General features: G+C 37.0%; 1 protein-coding gene across 3 annotated transcripts in view; it reads left to right on the top strand.

Moving 5' to 3' along the window:
• LOC126184368 (ATP-dependent helicase brm) overlaps window positions 1–15,162 on the top strand; it is a 437,613-nt gene extending 422,451 nt beyond the window's left edge. For all 3 annotated transcript variants that reach the window (XM_049926751.1, XM_049926752.1, XM_049926750.1), the window contains 3 exons: window positions 9,410–9,536; window positions 14,130–14,307; window positions 14,605–15,162. In XM_049926751.1, coding sequence (XP_049782708.1) covers window positions 9,410–9,536; window positions 14,130–14,307; window positions 14,605–14,780 — 481 coding nt within the window. In that variant the 3' untranslated portion in view covers window positions 14,781–15,162. The remainder of the gene's footprint in view (window positions 1–9,409; window positions 9,537–14,129; window positions 14,308–14,604) is intronic.
• Window positions 15,163–23,760: the final 8,598 nt, after the last annotated feature.

The raw sequence follows: 23,760 nt of genomic DNA, 5'->3' as shown, positions 1-23,760 counted from the left end.
ATCTCCAAAATGTTCATTCCCAGGTGCCATGTTGTAATGGTTGCCCAGGTCAAAGTTGCGTATGTCAGTGGATTTCCTCATTTGCAACCTTTATTGTCAGCAGAATGATACCCATTCATCTTTGCCCTGTTCATATACTTCCCTTACCATGTGTATCACCAGGCAGCATTCGATCTCATGATGGGCAGTGGTCATAATGGCTCACCAGTGTATTTATTGTAGAGAAAAATAACCCAGGCTGTCACTGCGCCTGTCACCACTTCAAACCATTTTGATGAAGACAGTTCACCTCTCACCCTCTGGTGCCATCCTCTAAGTTTTTTATCATACACCAAGTGTCTCTTCTAAGAGTCATCAGGCATATTGTCTCTGGTGTTTTGACACTGCTCCTCTTGTGTTCAGGCAATGTTCAGTCTCAACAGAAAATCTTGGTTTCTCATTCAATAGAATGGTTCCAAAATAGCATAGTGTAATACTTATTTTAGCAACACGTGTTTACAGAGACAAAGAATAACCCCAGTATCTCACTAGTGAATGAGTAGGATTACTGCATGGTGGTAGCAGACTGACAGCGTGACACACATTGGCTCATGAGACAGTGCAAGTTGGGCGATGATTATATGATGAAAAAGTGTACACCAATCTTTCAGTATCTCTTATTGTTACTGACAGCGTTAGAGACTCATCAAGACCAAGACACACTGTCACAACACTCAATACAGTCTGGGCTGGCGTGATGTTTCGTTACCATATCTCTTAATACAGGGATGGCCAAGAACTCTGCAAGTGTCCGGTGTTCTTGCATGCATACACATCTCTCTCTTCTGACTGCACACTTTCCCCACTACCACACCACACTGTCTGTGCAGTAAGAGACAGGAGAGGGGGGAACTACAAATGCGCCACATTAGACAGCAGAGCTGTCATGCAAGTTATGCTGACCAGCTTATGTGCAGCTCGACTTCTTATTATGGTGTATTATACTCTGTTCATCATAAGAATAAACCTGATGTAAATATTACACCATGTATTCTTATGTATTTGCTGGAATCTCTTTGGATTTCATTTCACATGGAGAGGACGTCTAGCTGTCTCTAGTATAGTCTAGTATGATAATAAAGACATGTTTTATGCTGTGCATTAAGAATACATCAACTGAGCGATAATACGGGACAATAGCTTTACCATCACATTTAACATGGACTACACTGGCTAGACAGCTGGGCCAACTGACCTGCAGTGATGTGAGCAGTTACACTTACGACATAAAGAGAGACTAGCAGAGAAACAGTATAGCTTCGAATGTCATTTAATTTTTAAAGAGAATGAAAAATATTCAGCAAAACTCCAACAATACCACACACTACTTAGAGGCCCAGATGAAAAGCATGACATGCTCTCATTTGTAGCTACCACAGTATTGTAATTAAAAACAAAGAGTGATGAAAATTCCTAACTTAAACACAGGGTCATTTTTTCTGTGCAATATATTTGTGACGCAAAAGCATATTGCAAGGATTTCACCGTATAGTTAAATATTGAAGCCACTGAAGGTATTACTTACAGTCAGTCATTTGGTAATCTCTCAATTTCTCTCATATCCAAATCTGAGAAATACATTTCGGTACTGGAACTGTCATCTGCTGCATTGATGATGAATCGATCAACAACAGAATCCACTAAGCCAACTAAGCAAGACATTTTCTCCTCTTCTTTTATGACTTGGCATTCCTTACCAGCGTTCAACAGTGATGTGAGACAAAGCTTTGTGCGTTAGCTCCAGTACATCTGACTGCTTAAATTTCTTGTCATTGCTCACGATAAATCCCTTAACTTGGCTCCAGATCAGTTCTGTTGGGTCCATGTTGCAATGGTATAGTGGCAACCATAAAAATGCAGCATTTGAATGGTGTGCTCAGTCCTGTGAAAACTATTGTTGTCCATGTTTCCACAACACTTGTCACTCTGGCTTGTGAGAAGACCGCATCTGTGGTATAAAACACTGGACATAGTCCAATAAAGATTATTTGATTCTTCATTTTTGTCTTAAAAATGTTTTCTTAATTTAAACAATATTTATTAGCAATCGTTTACAGAATATAGATAACTAAGAACTTATATTTACAATGAAAACTGAAATTTTTATGTGCACCATGCAATTAGAAATACGAAAATGTGCAATTTTAATTAAAATTGTGATTAAATATGTGTTAATTAGCACATATTTCATGAAGTTTACATTTAAAAGACGTAGGTATTCCAGACTGAATGAAAAAAGAACAACCAAAGCGAGATTTAAACCTTAGTTCAATGGATTAATACTGGTCACCATTTTACAACACTACCGATTCAGCTATGCATCCCTTATTCAAGTATACCTTGACTTAAGTAAATACAGTTTCTCAGAAAAGTTCAAAGATGAATATATCTGTAAACTTCTGAAAAATATTGAGAGCAACTGGTTTCTTGCCACTTTTTAATGGTGTTCCACACGCATGTTCCACTACAGAGAAGGAAGCAGCATCAGACATTTTCACACTACGTATTAACAGTGCAACAGTCAAAGCACAAAAGTAGAGGACTGCAACTGTACACGATATTTGAAATAATAGCTACAAGCTAAAATGTGATTAAGAAAAAGTTTATGGCTGCTATACATTAGAATATCTTAAAGTTTCATTTACCATAACATAGTAATGAGATATCTAATATATGACTAGGGCCTACTTCCAAGAGCGTAACTCCAGTGTACCTGTACTATGGTTGCTGACCAATCATCATGTTTGTGTTTGTTTGCATCAGGTGTATTCTTATGATAAACAAGGTATAGGAAATCTGATAATCTGAAGCTAATACAACATATCATGAAGAGCAATATTATACTGTTGCTAACTGTCAGTACAAGAAATACACCAAACATAAAAGAAATAAAATAAAGTCTGGTTTACACTTGTGTTACGCCAGCAATGTTATGGACGCCATTATGTTTCTTGTGGAATTCTTTCAACATTTAAGCTGAGCTATAGAAATATGCAAAAACAAAGAGTCTCTATAACACGATGTTAAGGGTGGAATAAATGATTCTAAATACATTTGAAAGAAACAAATTTTATTAACTATACGTTTGAAAGAAACAAATTTTATTAACTAGAACTTCTCTACTGGCATTTTCAACAAAGTATATCACAAACAAAACAAAATATTGACCATTACTTATTATTTTTGGTTTGCTGAACCTATAGTAAAATTTAAATCTGACACAAAACGTTGACCCACAGACAGTGTCCGGCAGTTTTGTAGGTTTTTGTCACTGAGATTTACACATAATCATGACTTATTTAATTTCATTATTGGGAAAAAAATCTTACACACACACACACACACACACACACACACACACACACACACACACACACACACACATGTTAATTTGAACATTAATATCACTTTTGCAGCCTCATTCCTCTTCCCGAAGAAAACCTTTGCAGAAGTTCTGGACAGTTTTAATGCAAAGGAATTTGTCTTTTAATCAAGAATTACACTGCAGATTGATCGGTTCTATTTGCAAATGTGCATGGACACTTTCAACTGAAACAGCAAAAAATCTCAAAACACATACGTGAGGTTGACAATGTCCTGAAATTGCTTTGAAAACTGTTCCTGTATTTCTTCAAAGTTCATATTTTCCTTAAGAGAAATGGGTGATGTAGTTGTCAGAAGTTGTGCCTTCCACAATTTGATTTTCTTTGCAACTTTTTACTGAGACTTTTCAAATGTGCAGTCAAGTCTACTAAAAATGTGAAGCCTGCAGTCCAGCCTGGATCTTCTGATTTTGGTACCTGCTTTCCTTTTTCCTTCATAAACTGCACAATATCAGGTCTTAAATTGTAAAATAATTCCAGTTGTGCCCTTCGATTTAACCACCAAACTTCACAGTAGTAACTAATGTCTCCATACTTTACGTTCACTTTGATCAAAAACTGCTGAAACTGGTGGTGTAATAACCAATGTGACTTCAGAAAATTTGCTATTCAGACTCTAATTTCATGAAATGTGCCATACCTGTAAATTTAGCACAAAATGTTTATTGATATACAAAACAAATGAATCTGGTACAAATCATCTGTTGAGCACTGTAGTTTTTCTTTTTTTTCCCCCCAAAGCAATGCCGCAAGCCTATTTTGCACTCCATCATTGCTGGTGCACTCTAGGTGGTAACTGAGACTAATATGTTCCAGTTCAGGCCAGTCACTTTAATTGCCGCTTTAATAGTTTTCAGCTAGTCAATCCTTCTTATTGTCTCTCTCACTGAATTTTGATAAGACACAGTACATACAGTTCCATACAGTGAATGGTATGACGCCATTAATAAATATAGACCTTAATCAGAAGCATATAGCTAAGGTAGAATATTCCAAATTTTTAGGTGTGTCCATTGATGAGAGATTAAATTGGAAGAAACACATTGATGATCTGCTGAAACGTTTGAGTTCAGCTACTTATGCAATAAGGGTCATTGCAAATTTTGGTGATAAACATCTTAGTAAAGTAGCTTACTACGCCTATTTTCACTCATTGCTTTCATATGGCATTATATTTTGGGGTAATTCATCACTGAGGAATAAAGTATTTATTGCCCAAAAGCGTGTAATCAGAATAATAGCTGGAGTCCACCCAAGATCATCCTGCAGACATTTATTTAAGGATCTAAGGATATTCACAGTAGCTTCTCAGTATATATACTCTCTTATGAAATTTGTTATTAACAACCAAACCCAATTCAAAAGTAATAGCCGTGTGCATAACTACAATACTAGGAGAAAGGATGATCTTCACTATTCAAGATTAAATCTAACTTTGGCACAGAAAGGGGTGAATTATACTGCCACTAAAGTCTTTGGTCACTTACCAAATAGTATCAAAAGTCTGACAGATAACCAATAAGTATTTAAGAAGAAATTAAAAGAATTTCTGAATGACAACTCCTTCTACTCCATAGAGGAATTTTTAGATATAAATTAAGAAAAAAAGAAAAAAACAAACAAAAAATTATAAAAAAAGTAAAAAATAAAAAAATATAAAAAACACACAAAAAATAAAAAAGTTGTTATATTAACTTAAGTATGTTGTTAAATTAACTTAATTATGTCATGTATTGAAAATTTGACTTGTTCCACATCATTTCGAAATATCGTATTCATGATCCATGGAACTAGTATTAATCTAATCTAATCTAAGTGGCACCAGATCTAACAGTTCCTCTGTCAATTGTGAATTGCTATTGGCTCCACAAACATAATTCACAAGCTGCGCTGTATCTGAAATTGAGAACTCAATGAACTTGTTGGCATTGTCATTTAACTGCCTGTGGACATGTTCTGCCATGAAAGCTGATGACGAGTTATTGTTTTTTGTGAAAGACTAATTCCACAAAACTTCTATACATCCCATGGTATCAAGAGTTCCACTGCCTGAGTAATGTATTCTTTCATCAACTTGCTATCACTGAAAGGTTTATTTGATCTGGCAATCTTGAGTGCTATTTTGTAGTTTGCTTTTAATGACATTGGTTGCCAGCTAAAAATAAGGAACAGTGGATGGACTGTAAATAAATTAGATTTCTACAAGCAAATATATACAAATACAAACAGAAGAAATATAGTGATTTACATGGCTTGCTCATGTTGGGATTGGCTCACTGTGCAGCACAGCACCTTTTTAGATCCAACAATGTATTTGCTCATTCATCACCAAAGTAAAAACAATGCACTCAGCATACCTCAGTTCGGATTCCAGAAGGGTTGCTCAGCTGAGAATGCTACTTATACATTCACCCATCAAATAGTACAAATGTTAAAAAAAGAAATATCACCAGTCCAAATTTTTGCAATCTTTCCAAGACAACTGACTGTGTAGATTATGTTGCCCTCTTAGGGAAACACAAGTTTTATGGAACTGACAGTTTTACACACAGCTATTTTGAACCATACTTAACAATAGAATGCAAAAAGTTGTGCTGAATAATTCAAATAATGTTGAAAGGGTAGAAAATTTTATTGACGGGAAAAAATCGTAAATGTCCCACAGGGCTCAATTTTGGGTCCACTTCTATACCTTATACAACGTGAATAACCTTCCACGCCACATTCAACAACCAGAATTGGTACTTTTTGCAGATGGTGCTAATGTTTTAATAAATCCTATTAGACAGAAAACAATAGAAGAGAATGTAATTGATATTTTCCAAAGAATTATTAGGTGGTTCTCAGAAAATGGGCTCACACTCAATTTTGAAAAAGACATATATTCAGTTCTGTAAATATTCATACCAACAATTGATGTAGCACATGAGCTGGAGTCACAAAATAGGGTGGAATGATCCAAATTTTTGATGAAAACTTGAAGTGAAGAAGCGTGTTACTGAGCTTATCAAACAGTTAAGTTCAGCTACTTCTGATCTTCGTATAATTGCTAATCTTGGAAACAAATGAATTAACCTTCTGATGTATTTTTCATATCTTCTGTTCAACAATGTCTAATGAAATTTTCTTGGGTAGCTCACCACTGAGAAAGAAAGTATTGATTGTGCAGTAAGAATAATTTGTGGTGTTCACACGTGGACGTCATGTAGGTACCTCTTCAAAGAGCTACATATCAGAACACATATATACACTGATGAAATTCATCATAAATAATCTATCACAATTTAAGGAGAATAGTGAGGTCCATACCTACAACACTTATAGCTGGAGTCACAAATGGTGGTGGTTGAGCTTAGGCTTCTTCTGTACCCCAACCTCACACATTCCCTGACAGCTAATGAGCATTTAATAGTGTTCTGTGTGCTCTGCTGTGAATTTCATTGCCAATGTGAGATTAAATGTGTTCATAGTGAGTTATTTCATGGATTATTATCCAATTGTTGCGAGCTATCATCATTGGTACTCATGGTAAGCGACAAATTCTACATAGGCAAGTGAGAGACAGAATTTGCAGGATAGACCCTTTTTTTCAAGCCCAAAGCATGTGTATGCAGATACCACAGCTGTCACTTGGAGCCAGTAACAATAAAATCCCTATCCATGCTGTGATTTGCGTGAACTATCGTCGTTCGTGTATCAAACTATAGTGGGAAAAACAACCTTTGTTACCCATTATTAAAGCTGTCACAGGCTCAGAAAGAAGTTCAACATGCAGCAATAAAAACCTTTGATCATTTGGCTAATAACATAAAAATCTGATATACAGTGAAAAATTTTCTGTTTGAAAAGTGGTAGCCTGTTTTTTAGTTTAAAAAACAAAAAATTAAAAAAAAAGTTTTAAGTGTAGTTGCATGAGTAGCATAAAAAAATAATATATCTATGAATGTTAACTAAACATAAATAAATATACTCTAAACTGACTCCTTCCACAACTTTTGATAAAAGAATCATTCAAGTGATGTATGATAAAAGAATCATTCAAATTATCTGTGAAACATGTAACTAACTCACTAGACAGCCTCTTTTTGAGTGTATATTTCACTGCAACAGCCACTGTACTTTCAAAGTTTCTTGAAACAACTAGAAAATAGCCTGGAGAAACAGAGTTGGCAGTATGATTCTGCCAAGCGGAATAAAGTCATATCAATCGAAAATTACTGTACTGTATGCCGGGAAAAACAGCATTGCATCACAGTGTCACATAATATGTTGCGCTGCACTGAGATGGACCCAAGAAAGCTCAGGCGTGCCAGATAGTGGCGAGGTAGGCTGAGCCCCAGCCCACAGGTGTGCGGCACCTTGTGCACACATGCAGTTTTGCGCACCATGGCCGACCCTGCTCTAATGGAATAATATCTACTGTATTAACTAGTGTTGGGGATGAAAAATATAGCCAGCTCTGGTGTTCTCTAAGACTTGTCATTTTGGTAAACAATTGTTTGCCATGTCTTCCTTGCTCAATTTGATTGTCTCGTCTGCCAGCCCATGTCCCACTGTGAGCTTGCTACTGCATTGCAGCTGCTGGAGTACTGCAGGCAAGACCTGAGATACTAGATTTGTGGGACAGCTGCCTGAAGGTATTTGTATTTGAACAATGTAGTTCCAAGCTGTTCATTAACAGCAGTTAATTCTTGCTCTTCTACAATATAAAGGACAGTTTGTATCTTTTTTTCCTCCTGCTACAAAATTAGTAGTTAACACATGGAGATTTATAGGGATTAAAGCTAACTAATGTGACCTGAAAATTTATGAACCACAACAGCTGATAAATGTGCCTTGGATTATGTATTGCATTTATGTATATTATGTATTGTCTCTAGTGGTTTGAGCTGAACCAGAGTAGTGCTTCTGGCAGTATTGAGCTACACTATTAAAATATTGATTGCTTGATTTTAGCACACTGCGCACCAAATAGGCTGATCTAAGGTAAGATAAAATGTAAACAAAATTGAACCACTGCAGCTATGCTGCCTATAAAGGCAGTTAAATAGGGTGCAGTGATACAACACATGTTTCTATGAGAAATTAAATGAGAGTGAATTAAATAACAAAGCCAATCAGTCTGAAGTAAGATCTTCACTTCAGCTGCAGAATCAAAATAAATTTCTTTGTATAAGTGGAAGCTACAGAAGAATTTAAGTATCGCCTACTAGCAATACTGCTCAGTCAGAACATTATAAAATTCTATTTCAAGTTTTCATCTTATTTATTTCATCCATATTTATTGTAAGAAAGTTGTTTTACTTTTAATTATCATTTATGCTTTCTAAAGTGAGTTGTTCTGTTAAAATTATGCCCCTTTTCATAGGAGATTATGTATCTTTTCTTAAAAAGTTTCAGATATTTTCCATTAATTGTTGAGAAAATAATTGTGTGTTATATTGTAATAAGGGCTAACTTCTTTCCTTACCCATGGCTATTGGAATTACAAACTACCTATAGGAAGAAGTACATTGACTGTGATACCAGTTTGGTTATTTTTGAATGGTTTTCTCAGTTAACCTAAACTGATACTTCTGTTTCCACACATCAAACACAAGTTCACACAGCAGTCAGTCATGTATTTGGAATATTTCTCTTGCTTTTGTTGAAGCAGTAATTGAATTACTACTAAGAGTATTCATTCATGCTTGATTGATGAATGCCGGATGCTGTAGCTGAGCGGTTCTAGGCGCTTCAGTCCAGAACCGCGCTGCTGCTACAGTCGCAGGTTCGAATCCTGCCACGGGCGTGGATGTTTATGTTGTCCTTAGGTTCGTTAGGTTTAAGTAGTTCTAAGTCTATGGGACTGATCGCCTCAGATGTTAAATCTCATAGTGCTTAAAGCCATTTGAACCATTTCTGATTGATGAATACCTATGACAATTCTTAAGAGCCCCTAGAAATACAATAAAATCTTTTATTGATGCCTCATTATCATTTTGCAGTGATGGCCGTGTGCTCAGTGATCCATTCATGAAACTTCCTTCACGGCGAGAATTGCCCGATTATTATGAAATAATCAAGAAACCTTTGGATATCAAGAAAATTCTTCAGAGAATCGATGAAAATAAGGTAATGGATTTGCTGATGCTACTTGCATGTCAGAAGTAGATATCTGTTTTAAAAACAAAAAGTTATTCCTTTTTTTAGAGATTGAGGGAGAACTCCAGATATTAGATTAAAAAACTAATTATTTTCACAATTTAAACTATTCACATGTATCAGTGCTTATCTCATAAATGTAGATGCAGATTAAACTGGACCATTGCCTTTACAGGCAGACCTGAGCCACTTATCACATTTCATGGACTTACTTAAAGCTCCAATTTTCCAGTATTTATCTTGTGATTTTCCAAACTATCAATTATCTAATCTGTAATAGAACAACACTTCCAAATGTGGTGAAAAATGGTTGAGGCTTGGAAAGCAACAGAATCGTAGCAGAAGATTGAAGTTTGGACTCAATCTGTGACGTGCTCAAATGACTCACAGTAGAGCTTTGCCAGCGGAAAGCAAAGATTGAGGTTCAAGTCCTGGGTCTGCACCTTACAATAATCTGAAACGTAATTAAATTGCCCAGTGCTGTATCTGGGCAGAATACAAGCTGCAAATCTGTGCCTTTCTCGTTGCCAGATGGATCATTACAGTTTTAGACTTGCGATACACCATTTCCACTATGCTACATCAGCACATTTTAGCACACACTCTACTGCAGGTTTAAAAATAAAATTTGGAATGAGGGGTGTATCTCATTTTCTGACACAAGTTATTATTTGTAAATAATTTAGGAGTAAAGGAGACCATCACCAAATAGCAGAAGTGTTGAATCTGTGCCCATACATATTGTGGACTGGATGCACAATGTTGTGATTACAGTTCGACAGATGGACTGGGTGGGATGGGGGTTGAGCCAGGAGGAGTGGGTAGAGGGAGGGAGATTTGGGAGGCAGGAAGGGGGTGGGAGGTAGCTATCAACTTGAAGGGGGCAGCTGATGTTGCTGGCTAGGAATGTGGGAGTGAGGGGTGGAGGTGTATGCACTAGGCACGTGATGTGTGAGTGCAAGAGCCAGTGGAGAGCAGCGTACGATGAAGATTATGTGGAGATGTGAATTGGGAGGGGATGATAGGACAGAGGAAGGAAAAACTGTTGGGAGGGTGTGGGGACAGTGGGTTACGAGCGATTGAAGCCAGGAGCATTACAGAAGCAAAGAATATGTTGCAAGGATAATTCCCATCTGCATAGTTCAGAAAAGCTAGTGGTGAATGGAAGGACCCAGGTGACCGGAGTTGTAAAGCATCCATTGAAATCGAGCATTTTGTGCTGAGCTACATGTTTTGCCCTAGGTGGTCAACTTTGTTTTAGGCCACAGTTTGACAGTGAACATTCATTCTGGTGGACAGCTAGTTGATTGTCGTTTTGACACAAAAAGGTGTGTAATGATTACAGCAAAGATGGCAATGTGATATGGATGTTTTCATAGGTGGCCCTATCTCTCAGTAGTTAGGATAAGCCTGTGACTGGACTGGAGTACGAAGTGCCGAATGGGAAGATTGGCAGGTCATAGGAGTGGCATGGGGGTGATCCAGGATGTTGTGTACGTTGGGTGGGAGATGGAATATCACTTCCAGAGGGCTGGGAAGGATCTTGAGTAGGAGGTCCCTCATTTCAGGGCATGATGATAGATAATGACAACCCTGGGGAAGAACATGTTTCAGTTGTTCCAGTCCAAGGTAAAATTGTGTGATGAGGAGGCAGTCCCTTGTACCAGATTCTTGGGTGTGTTGGAGGATTAGGGGTGTGTGAGGATATGGCATGGGAAATCCCTAATCCTCGCACCATGCCCAAGTATCAGCTACAAAAGAGTGCCCCCATCATCACCCATTATCACTGTGAACTGGAACAAGTGAAACCTGTCCTTCACCAGGACTGTGATTACCTGTTGCTGTGCTCTGAAATGAGGGACATCCTACTTAACATCTTAGTCCATCCCTATGCCACTCCCACTCCCAAACCCTTGCCACAGGGATCATATCCCTGCAGAAGAGCAAGTTGCAAAATTGCCCAATCCACCCACCCAGCACAGTTATAAAGTTGATCACTCAGTGAATGAAATTGTTATATTAAAGTGTAATCTGTAGTTTTTATGTACTAGCTTATGTGTATCATTCTTAATGAAGACATTCCAGCTACGTGTAACTAGAGGATGTAGGTTTTTACCTAAGAGGATTTTAAACAGTTTATGTTTATCATCTATAATTGCAGACATTAGGAGACACTTTTTGAATCTGGCACTTTCAGGCTATGGACCTACATCTACATTTATTCTCTGCAACCTCTATTTCAATGAGGGGTGGGGATAATTTTTTGTTGCAGTCGTGAATGAAGTGTAGGTCTAACGACTGTTGATAAGACTCTGCATAAGCATGAATTTCTGTGATTTTCCTCTTGTGGTTATTTTGCAAGGTGTATGTGCAAGGAAGTAACATGATGCATTGTATGTATCGCCACCTGTGATTGTGTAATACATTGGTTTCACATCTAATAGCACTTAGAAAATCTTTAGTTCTGAGTCAACACGCCATATAAATACTGCAAGCTGTGCATTGTCTGTTACATCTGTAGTTTATCAAGTAATAGTTAGTAAACAATAAAAGCCTGACCTTTCTGCTTCAGTTGATTTTCCAGATCTACAACCATGTCATACATCTAAAGAGAAACTGCATGGTTCGCAGGAGAGCTTCTGTAAAGTTTGGAAGGTAGGAGATGAGATACTGGCAGAAGTAAAGCTGTGAGGACCGGTTATGAGTCGTGCTTCAGTAGCTCAAATGGTAGAGCACTTGCCCGCGAAAGGCAAAGGTCCCGAGTTCGAGTCTCGGTCGGGCACACAGTTTTAATCTGCCAGGAAGTTTCCTATCAGCGCACACTCCGCTGCAGAGTGAAAATCTCATTCTGGAAACATTCCCCAGGCTGTGGCTAAGCCATGTCTCCGCAGTATCCTTTCTTTCAGGAGTACTAGTTCTGCATGGTTCGCAGGAGAGCTTCTGTAAAGTTTGGAAGGTAGGAGATGAGATACTGGCAGAAGTAAAGCTGTGAGGACCGGTCGTGAGTCATGCTTCGGTAGCTCAGATGGTAGAGCACTTGCCCGCGAAAGGCGAAGGTCCCAAGTTCGAGTCTCGGTCGGGCACACAGTTTTAATCTGCCAGGAAGTTTAAAGAGAAACTGTTTGCTTGGAGAGGCAAGCTAATTCAAATTGCTGTACCTCTCATATGATTAAGCACTGTGTGCTGGTGAGCAAACATGATTTGAACAAGTGCAGCATTGAGAACAGTATGTCACTTGTTGCAATGGTATGCACAACTTTGTAGTTTGCTCTTAGTAATGCCACATTAGTTGAATGTTTCTCCTCACCAGAAATCTAAAATTAATTGCATGTATCTCACGTGGTAATCAAAATTAATAACTATGAAGGACACACAATGCTCTGCATATGAATTTTCTCGCCTGAAATTCCTGTACTTTGCCCTTCAGTGTGGCAATTAGTTACTTTCATGCATCACTGATCAGCTCATCATAGTGCACTATGTATTATGCACCTTATGGTACATGAGACACTGAGGAAACCCATTTTTTTCATCAATTAAGTTTTATTCTTTCCCTCAAAGGTAAAAAGGTAATGGGCTATTTCAGGAAGTCATCTTCACAACTATCTTCTCTACCAAGTCTAAGGTGTCAATATCTGAAATATTTTCAAGTGTCAGCTATGCCACACAATTAGTCGTGTCCACACAACAGTGAAATGGTCTCCTTGCAGGCAGCCTACGCACTTGTGCCTGCCCAACAGGTGAGGCAGGCAGCTGTGCCCCATTGGGGCAGAGTTGGAACAGTCTGCTGTAGATAATGGTTCTGTCATTCTCCAGTTGTCAGACTCTGAGAAAGAGGTAGTGTTGGATACCAGGACTTGGGGGAGTCTGGGAAAATGATCTGGCTGACACTTTCATCAGTGGGGCCTCTACAGGTTTGCGTAACGTCTCTCAGTAAACTCATAATTGACTAATGAAGTTAAAGTAATGTATTAATCAATTCTTGGAAATTCTTGAAACCAGAAAAATGCCACTGAAACTTGATTAAAATGCCCAGCAGTGTATCTCGATGGGGTACAAGCCACAAATTTATGGTTTCCTCTTCACAAGAGGGATCATTACTATTTGATACTCATGACACACCATTTATAGTATGCTAAATTTAACTAAAAATGTTCTGCTTATTGATAAGTGGGGACTTAATACATTTTTCTATCTGTGTGAGTGAGTGTGCTATACATATGAAGGTTTGGTGCCACCATTCCGTCATTCCATTTCAGAATAGCTGGTGTAACGATTTACCTGTTGCATACATTTTAGGTAATTCCTTAAGTCATTTTTAATATTTTAACATTAGTTTTACACTGTGTGTGTGTGTGTGTGTGTGTGTGTGTGTGTGTGTGTGTGTGTGTGTGTGTGTGGAGAGAGAGGGGGGGGGGGAGGGGTAATTGGGAGAAGACCAATGCTGCACTTGGAATGCACCAAAATCAATGGCATGTTGCAGTGAGATATTGTTATAGACATATTTAATTATTTGCTGATATCATATCTATTGTAACCTTTTGTTCAATGTACTGATTTCAGTTTAGTGACTTTGATGAACTGGAAAAAGAGTTTATGACATTATGTAAGAACGCGCAAACATACAATGAAGAAGCATCTTTGATTCATGAGGATTCAATAGTTCTGCAATCTGTATTTACAAATGCAAGGCAGAGACTAGAACATGAAGGTGAATCTGAAGAAGAGGAAAGAGCACGAGGTACTTGTAGTGGTAATAATAATAATAATAATAATAATAAAACTAGTGCTGTGTGAAAACTAATTTTGCCCTTTATTTATAGGATGTTTATAATCAGCCACTCTTCTGCAATCTGTGAGCATTCTCCAATTACTTTACTTTACATTGTTTCCCTGTTTGAAGAACAAGCTTGTTCCCATTTTGTTTGTTGTGTTTAATTTGAAGAGAGACTTTACAATGTTATACATATGTTAATCTATAGTTTATTCATATTGGAAAACTGAACTACACTAAGAGCAATATTTGTTTGTTTTCTAGAAGTTCCTGAGGAAGAAGTAATATCTGATGCAGATTCGTCTGTTAAAATGAAGATAAAACTGAAGAATACTACTCGCAAAACTGAAGTTCAGGCTCGAACATCAGGTAGAAGAAAACGTAGTTCACGTAAATATGTGAGTGATGATGAAGAAGAAGAAGAAGTGTCGTCTGTTTAAATGTGGTAGCTTTAGCCTTGATGTTGTAGCTCATTTATGGATGTTCATCACAGTTCCAAGTACTGCATGTAAGAATATTTGTTTGCCATCCCAGTTATTTTTAGATAGTGTATGGCAGGAATGTCACCCAGTATTATAAAAAATGGAAACTTATAATGCCAGATATTGCTTTGTGAACCTTTCTGTCTTTTGTAAAATTATTTACATTAAAAAGCTTACATTCTGATTGAGTTTTGTTCTTTTTGGTTAAAACTTTGATTTGTGAAAATTTATTTGCTGTTAATAAAAACTGCATTGGCTTCATAGCAGATTTTAATTTGCATCATTTTTGGTTGTATAACTTGAATACCAATCAAAAAATAAATTTTTGTGCTGTGTATTAGTCTTGCAACTGTTCTTACTTATGTTTTAATTGCATTTGTTGTTATGGTTCTTCATTCTCTGCTTATTTAAAAGATTCCTTTTGTTTTGGAAGTAATTACAACAAAAGAAAATAATTTTATGCCTAATGTAGTTGTGTGAAATAATACTATGTGAATTCGTTGGCATAGTGAAGGTGTCTGTGATATTATGAAAAGAAGAATCTGTGTAGCTTGAAAAAAATTAATAATACATTTCAAGCTTCTTAAATTTTGTTTCTTCTGTGCTTTACACTGTTATTTACTCTTTGAAAATGAGAATAACAGCATGATCTGTACCCCTCGGCTACAGATACAGTTTGAGCTTCAACTCAGTCACTTTGCTATATGCTGCTATCATGTTTCGTGTTTCAATGTCTTGTGGGAAAAGTGATGTGTTTCCCGGGGAACAAGATTTTGACTAATAAATAATAATTTGAACCAAATATACAAAACCACTTAGAAGTAAAAAATAAGTTCTCCATATTCTAGATTTCTTTTTTTAAATTTTACGTTCTGCTCTGCGTTTTATACCATTGTAGACTGTAAGTATGGCAGTTACTGTTATACAAACTGTGCTGTAGTATTTGTAATACCAGTAGAGTATTAATACAACTTAGTCTATAATATGGTAAACTGTGTGATGGTCATCTGTAGTAAAGCTCATTTGGGCAAAGGGATGTGTACTGTATTTTACATCTTCGCTGGAACCATTATTGTAGATCTGTTCTTGTGAAACTTACTGCTGGTATCGAAGTGGTATAGGAACCGGCTTTTAATTATAAAGTAGTTTTACTAACATATTGCAGTTGAGTGAAGGAGTTGATGGTTTTATTTCTTTGTGTGTGCTGCTTCACAAATAAATGTTACATAGTTGATATCTACCTCTTTGCTCAGTGGCAAGAAGAGAAAAAGAACTAAACTGGCCTAAAATACAAAAATGTTGTTTAAGTTGACCTTGTTACTTGCCAGAAGTTATTTCCAAAACCAAATTGTTGCATAAATCTGTACAGTGCTTGACTAATTAGTCAGTTTTTGACCAATGATGTGAATCCTTTTCTGACTCAGAAGAATAATTCTTACTAAGCCTTATAGTACATTTTCTTGCCATCTTTAGTAATTTTTTCATTACCGAGATGTCTAAAGCAAAACGGAAGCTGTATTTACTGATCTGTTGCATCTTGCAAATTTCTGCTCAAACAGTTTTGTTCCAGAATGTTTCTATACAAATTAATGTAACTTTCTGAACAAAATATATGTGGTAATTATCAAATTTGTTACTTTATTTTGCATTGGTAGTGTGGTTGGAATATATTTCCTATGAGCTATCAACACAGTGTTGTTAAATGGTTTACTAGTTGTGATGCATGAACTGATGGTGGCCCCCCTCCTTTCCTCGCCCCCCACCCCCCCCCCCCCCCCACCAAAAAAAAAAAAAAAAAAATTTCCTACTTGTTATAGTGGAATACACGTGTACTTGGATGTGAAAGAGCTGTTGTAACCTGTTGTCATTAAGAGGTGGTGTGCCAGGGCGCACCTGGCCATGGTCGAATTAGGATTCGTAGGCCTGATTGTAGATCCATGTGCCCCTTGTGTTGAACACTTGTAGCTGAGAGTATGTGTAGACAGCAAGTAATGTTTTTGTGCTTGCTTACAGTGTGAGTCCTGAAATCTTAGCTTTCATCCATTGAAGGGATCACATAAGACATTTCAAACCTTGGAAGCAAAGTGAGATTAGAAAATCATCTCAAAAAATAAAGCAAATTTCTTTAATATTTATGAGATTCGTCAAATACAGATTACACTCTAATTCTTTTCTGCAAAATGATTGTAATAGGTATGTAATAAAAATGTTCCAGATGCTTTCCATGAACTGGTTTTCCTTCACATCTTCGCCCGTGGATGTGTGGTGACCTAATTATGATTAACTGCTTTTGAATTGGATGCTGTAAACTAGTACGTATTTGATGCTCCCATCCTTTGTAGACTGTAAAGAAAATGGGATGAGAAGAGAGGAAAAATATTAAGTGAATAGCACACATTAAGTATAATGTGAAGTAGGAACATTTGTCTTGACTCTGCTTAGATGTTGAGAAGAGAGAGAGAATAAAAACATCCCCCTTCACATATGTTTATGTAAGGAGACAAAATTAAATTCTATGCTACCAGAAATGGAATAAAGTTAGTGCTTATTATAGTTCACTGGAATTTTTGTCTTCTGTGAAATAAAAGTTTCCGATTGTTATGATTACTTACGTAAACTTCATCTCAGAATCACTCATGTCTCTTTCTTTCCACTATTGTGTTTTTAACACTTCTTAATAAGACAATCTCATGAATTTTATCTTTATCAAACAAATTTTTTAAACATGATCATTTTATCTGATTTTCTGAAATGAAGTGCTAACTTCTACTTTTCTACTTTTGTAACAACTGCATCTCAGATTTTTACTTCCATGTAGGTGATAATATGCTTCGTGTCTGGCATGTCTCAGCTGTCTGCATTGAAATTTCTTACATTTCTCAATTCATGAAATCTTGATCAGTGATTAAATATTCATCATTAGGATGAATAGATGTTCACACTTACCCTTCTCACTTAATATTAGGGGCTAGTGCATTTATATAATAAATTGATTCTGTAGTCAGGAAATAGGTCACATCCTTTATGTGAACACGGTATATGGAACATTATTAATCAGCAGATTGTTTGCGAGGTCTGAAGTACGCTGATGTTGAAAACTTTCTTGTGACTATTCAAATTATACTAAATTTAGTATAGAAATTGTCAAATAGGTTCAGTGGCATAAAAAGTTTTGATGGTGTTTTTTTGAATCTGCATGCAGGCTAATGATTCTGAGACATTACTGAAAAATGAAAAAAGATCACCATGAATTCATCAACCCAACAGGGTGAAATTTTATTGACACACACTTTAGGATGTATACAACAAATGATCACACTGACAGAGCGATACGCATCTGAGTACAGTCAACAGGACGTGCGAAATGTCAGCACTAGCATCCTGTATACCCTCCTTTTGCAGCAATGCAGGCCGCAGTTCTCCCATGGTGATGAACGTAGTCTTGGAGAATGGCCTGCTGTGCAGTTTCCACCTGGTGCCTCAATTGGTCGAGATTTCCTGCTAGTCTTGCAGACCACACAAGATGATGTTTCATCGAGTCCCAAAATTGCTCAATAGAGGACAGATATGGGGCTCATGCTTGCCAGGGTAGTTGACATACACCTTGAAGTGCAAGTTGGGTGGCATGGAATACATGTGAATGTGCATTATCATGTTGGAAAATCACATCGCCTTGTTGGTACACAAAGGGTAGCATGACAGATTGAATGATGTTTTGGTTGTAGCATGCACTGTTCAATGTTCCCTGTATGATCATGAGAGGGGAACAATCATTGTAATATATGGCTCCCAACACCATGACACAGGGTGTTGGCCCTGTGTGCATCTGATAAAGACAAGTCTCCGTTCATCCTTCCATAAGTGCCTGTCACAATACCACTGGGGACGGGCTGCACAATATTGAGGCACGAGTGAAAGACATCTGAACTTCATGAAGGATTATAGCGCTGTTTCACGGAGATGGTTGCGAATGATCCTCACTGATACCCCCAAAGTAACAGTGTCACTAATTTGCTGTGAAGTCGTGGTGCAGTCTGATACAGCACTTTGTAAGATGTGACGGTCTTGGTGTGCATCTGGGCACTGCTGCTGTCTGGACTCAAACTGACAGGCATGGGCGCCTTCTGCTGATCGCTGGCGACAACACTTGTGCACAGTGGAGAGCTCTCGCCCCACACATAGTCTAGTTCTGTGGTATAACCACCCAGCCTTCCACAGACCCATTATAATCCCTCATGCAAACTCCATCAATTGCACAAACAGTTCACGTTCACGCTGCTGCAGCATGCTAACAGTGTTGCAGACACACGTGGAGCTCCGTATGCCATGGAAAACTGGCAGCTACTGGCTCTGGAAGTGAGCAACTGTTGTAAACATTGCAAAATTCCACAGTTGAAAACACAGTTCCTGGTTTGTCCGCAGTATGTTTGATCATTCACTTCACTGTCCTCTTGTAGTGTCCTGTGCAAGTGTGACATACCTTGGTCACTTGTGCCAAGGTGTTCTTTTCTCATTTTCTAGGAGAATATTTTGACTGGCATAGTCGTCTTCTTCAGGTGGTCCAATACAGTGGTCTGTGTGTGCTCATGGCAAGGATTCCATCATGATTATGAGGTGTTGCACTCTTTAAATAGTCTGCATCCATATTTTGACAAAATTTATTTTCCTGGATATTTGTCGTTATTCTATGAGACACACTCATCTTCAATGTTTTCTTGGTCTGACATATATGACTAGTGAGATCTTAATAAACTGAATGACAGATCGCACGTTTTACTTAAAATGTGTTTGAATGGACTTGTGTGCACAGCACCAGTAACTTGGAACGTGTGCGCCAGTACTGGTCGTGAAACTCCCAAGTATTTGTAGACACTGATTACCTCTAACACGTTTGCAACACTTCCTCAAGATGTGAGCATGTTTGTGTATACTTGTGAATGGTGTCTGTGGAGTATGTTTTGTTTGTTTTTCAAATGAATCTTATTAGCCTGTCTGATATTCCTTCAAATTCTGTGATATTGTTTTTGTTTTTCACATTTACAATAAAACTCACCTGAATATTCTCTCCCTACAATATGGCATATGCTCTGCTTTTAATTTGATTTGGTTATCATGTTTTGCAACACTTCTGATAACTCTACTGCAGCCAAATTGAAGTTATTTAACTGCTCTTCCAGCACCACTGACATCTTTGTACCATAAAGTCCTGAAATTTATTGCTACTAAATAAAATTAGTAGACGCAGCAGGGATTGTAAGGTCTGTTTTATTGTTTATTAAGCCCGACTTAATGTAGCAAATTGCAGATACAATAGTAATTGGGCATAACTTATGGCTTAAAACCATTGCCAGAGTTCTTTCAGTCCACTACTCCTGAAGGTCAATCAACTAGGCCAAAGTATTGATTTCTCAGGAAGTTGCAAATTGCAATGGAACTTCTGGCAGACCTACCCACAGTATATTGGCCTGTCATGGCATGCTGTCCATCGAGAAAATTACCTTGTGGATAATAATGGCTGCATAAATTTTGATTTGCATTGTGTCATTTCATCAGTTAATTAAATCTTTATGAGATATGTCCAGTTTATGTATCTATATATCTTCTCATATTTATCTTGTTCCAATAGGTTTTCAGAATCATTATGAAATATTAGGGTTTTGTAAGTTAGGCGGGACACTATCTACATTCAGAAAAATCATTTATTGAATTGGCTGCAGGCATCCACACAGAATGTATGGCATTAACCATTTCCTTTGATAGGATGTTGCTTGGTCATACGTGTCCAATCCCTCAGTTGACTGCAACATTTTTTTTCTGTCACACATCGACTCTGACAGCGATTTGTTATTGTGAAAAATGCACAGTGCACCATGGTATAGAATCTGTATTAAACTGTAGTTATCCCTATAACTGTCTGTGTAAGTCAGTTTAACCCTTTCAGACCTGAATTTTTTCTGGGATTTTTTAATGATTTCAGATGCAAGATTTATATACAAAAATATGTACCCATTTTCAAAACATACTTTGTATACTTGGCTTTATTTTAGGAACTAAAATAACTAATTACAAAATATTCTCTATTGTAAAAAATAGTAAAATGGTCATTCAGTAATTACGATGCAAAATAACGATAACAGTATTCATTATACAGTGGAATATAGCAAACCAACCACGTCTGTGTAATCTGCTGGTCATGAGCTGCTGCGCACTGCTGATGCACATTCACAAATGTGTACCTCATGTTTCCATTGGAAAAAATACTTCTGTAGCAACTAAGACACAGTAAAAATTTATGTACATTATTGTAACCAGGGGTCTGAAAGGGTTAAAGGTCAGAGGAAGGCAAGGGCACACCATCACTGACAGGACCATGCCTACTGAAGCATTGGAGTGTTCAAACCAACCTTTCAGTTGATGATAGCTTTACTTTATGGTGAAATAAGAAAGTAATGCAAGAAAGATATGGACGTATCTTAGTTGTTATATGTGGCATTACTATGTATATTATGTTCCTAAAGATATATTCACATGTAATTATTTGTAACTAATGAAAACAGAGAAAACCATTATGAACAAAGAAAATTACAATATTGTATCTTTTGCTTAAATACGTAAAGTAAAATGTGTACATTGGTCAAGATGAAAAGTGTGATTCTGTAGTTTTGTTGCTACGTTAGAAACATGAAGAGTTCACTATACTTTGCAGTTGATGAGTTTTTAGACGTTAAGGCATTTTGTTATGCGTATTGTTTTCTTTTAGTATTTCTCATTTGGCATTCCCAATTTTGTTTATCAAGTGATGCTGATAGGGCAACCATTTGCATTAAGTCATTTAAAAAATTAACAGAGATGCACTATATTGAACGCTGGCACAGTTCCTTCAAGAAGCATTGGTTGGTTCCTTTCTCTATACATCTTTGACTAGTCTTGGGGCCCAACTGTAATTACCACCACTATATAAGCAGGTTGTTGCACTGTAAGCTTACAGCTGTTTAAAGAGGGAAGTTCAAATCATAAAACTATTAAAATCACAAAGAGGTGGAAAGAGTGGCCAGTACTTACCTTCAGGAGGTACTGTTCCCTATAGTGTCAATAGAAACATAAGAAAGATCATGAGAATCCTGGGTACTTTTTCAGGGTTGAGCAGTTTTTTTTTTTTTTTTAGGAGTGCAGTTATCAAAGCTAGGGCAAGAAGGAATCACCTCTATGCATAATGTGCTGCTCTCACTCCTCCCCTCCCCACCCAAAAAAAAAACAATCAACCCCTCACTCACCAATTCCTGCCTATCTCACCGAAGAACCAACCTATTGTTATGTCATCTAGGAATAGTATTCCTTCTCAATTCATAAAGATTTTATTATTGTTACATAATCCTATTACAACTTGCTTTATATCCATATTCAGCCACAGCATTACTTGGCGATACGTTACTTTTTAATTCAAGCACACACAACATTTGTTCAGTCATGATTCTTCTTTTAAAACTAAATTGGTACTTATAACAAACTGCAGTGAAACTTTATATGCATAAAAACTCATAGTATGAGAGTAAATGAGTTCTGCTGGAACTATACCTGCCACATCTGTTTATGTCAGCCACCCAAGTAATTCAGCTTAAGACATAAGGAATGTTATGTAATATTTATTGTAGACAATAGCCACCAGTTGCTTGCTCATTTTCATGAAACTGTGTATAATGTTAAACTTGTTGATGGAGGTTCCTTTCTACCATTGCCAACACAAGTATTATTTTAATGTCACCACCACCACCACCACCACCACCACCACCACCACCAACAACAACAACAACAACAACACAACTACAGTTTCAAATGTAATTATAAGTGCTAAACAATAACTATGTAAATAGTTCAAATAATCTTCTCAAGTTTGCTGAAGGCGTGGGGTAAAGTATTACTTTGATTCATTTGTCTCTACGATATTGCTGGATGATTATTGGCTAACTGTCCTAACTACACTCTTTCAGTTGTTCAAATTCTTTTTTATGTCCTAATTAATTGCTCCCCTATTCTGGCCAACATTCCATTATTCCTGTGAGTTCACTGATGTGACTACATCAGAGATTATTCATTAGGAAGAACCTCATTTAGTTTTTCTTTGTTTCCCAGTCTTTTCATGTGTAACAAACCTCCGAGGAATATCGAAAGTTAATTATGTACTGTGAATGGTGGCATAAGTATTTAAATTGTAAGTGGTCTATAAAAATATCTATGTAATAGTTGTAGCTTATAAAGGTGTAACTATTCTTGTACAGTACCAAATCAAACAGCTAATTACGGGTGCCGATCACAAAAACTTTGTGGTAGACAGTATACTCTGAGGTAGAGGGATGAACTTAAAATATGATTGTATGTACTGCACTTTTTATATATTTCTACAGAATTTTAGCAATAATGACTTGTAATTTGGTAGCAGTTGCAAATTGCAACATTATTTATCTGGAATGTTTATTTAGTTCACTGCTTATTGTACAACTAAGCATTTTTATTTAATAAGGAATGAAGAGATTGCTATAAATGTAAATGTTTTGAGTACCAGATGTCACCTCACACTGTAGTTAGTGTATTTCCAGAAGAAAGAAATTTGTTTATTTATCACTTACAAATTTCATAGTCTTTACTCACACTGGTTTTGGTGTAGTTGTAGATATGTTTATTTTCTCTATCAGTGTCAGCTAAGTAACAGACCTGTACTAATGCTTCTTGAATAATGGTTAGCTTTTCTGATCATTATATTTCCTTCATTAGACCCTTTTATTTTATCTTAACACAGCAATCATACTGTAGTGTGTCTATAGTTAGTGCATGAAAGAGAGCTTTGCAGCAGATTTAGAATGAAACCTAGTTATAAACTGTAGAAAAGAAATTTCTTCTTGGCAGTATAACTTCAGAAAATCTTTGCAGGTGATGCTACATT

Source organism: Schistocerca cancellata, chromosome 4 (genome assembly GCF_023864275.1).
Source record: "Schistocerca cancellata isolate TAMUIC-IGC-003103 chromosome 4, iqSchCanc2.1, whole genome shotgun sequence".
Classification (NCBI taxonomy): Eukaryota; Metazoa; Arthropoda; class Insecta; order Orthoptera; family Acrididae; genus Schistocerca; species Schistocerca cancellata.
This window is presented reverse-complemented; position numbering and strand designations above follow the sequence as displayed.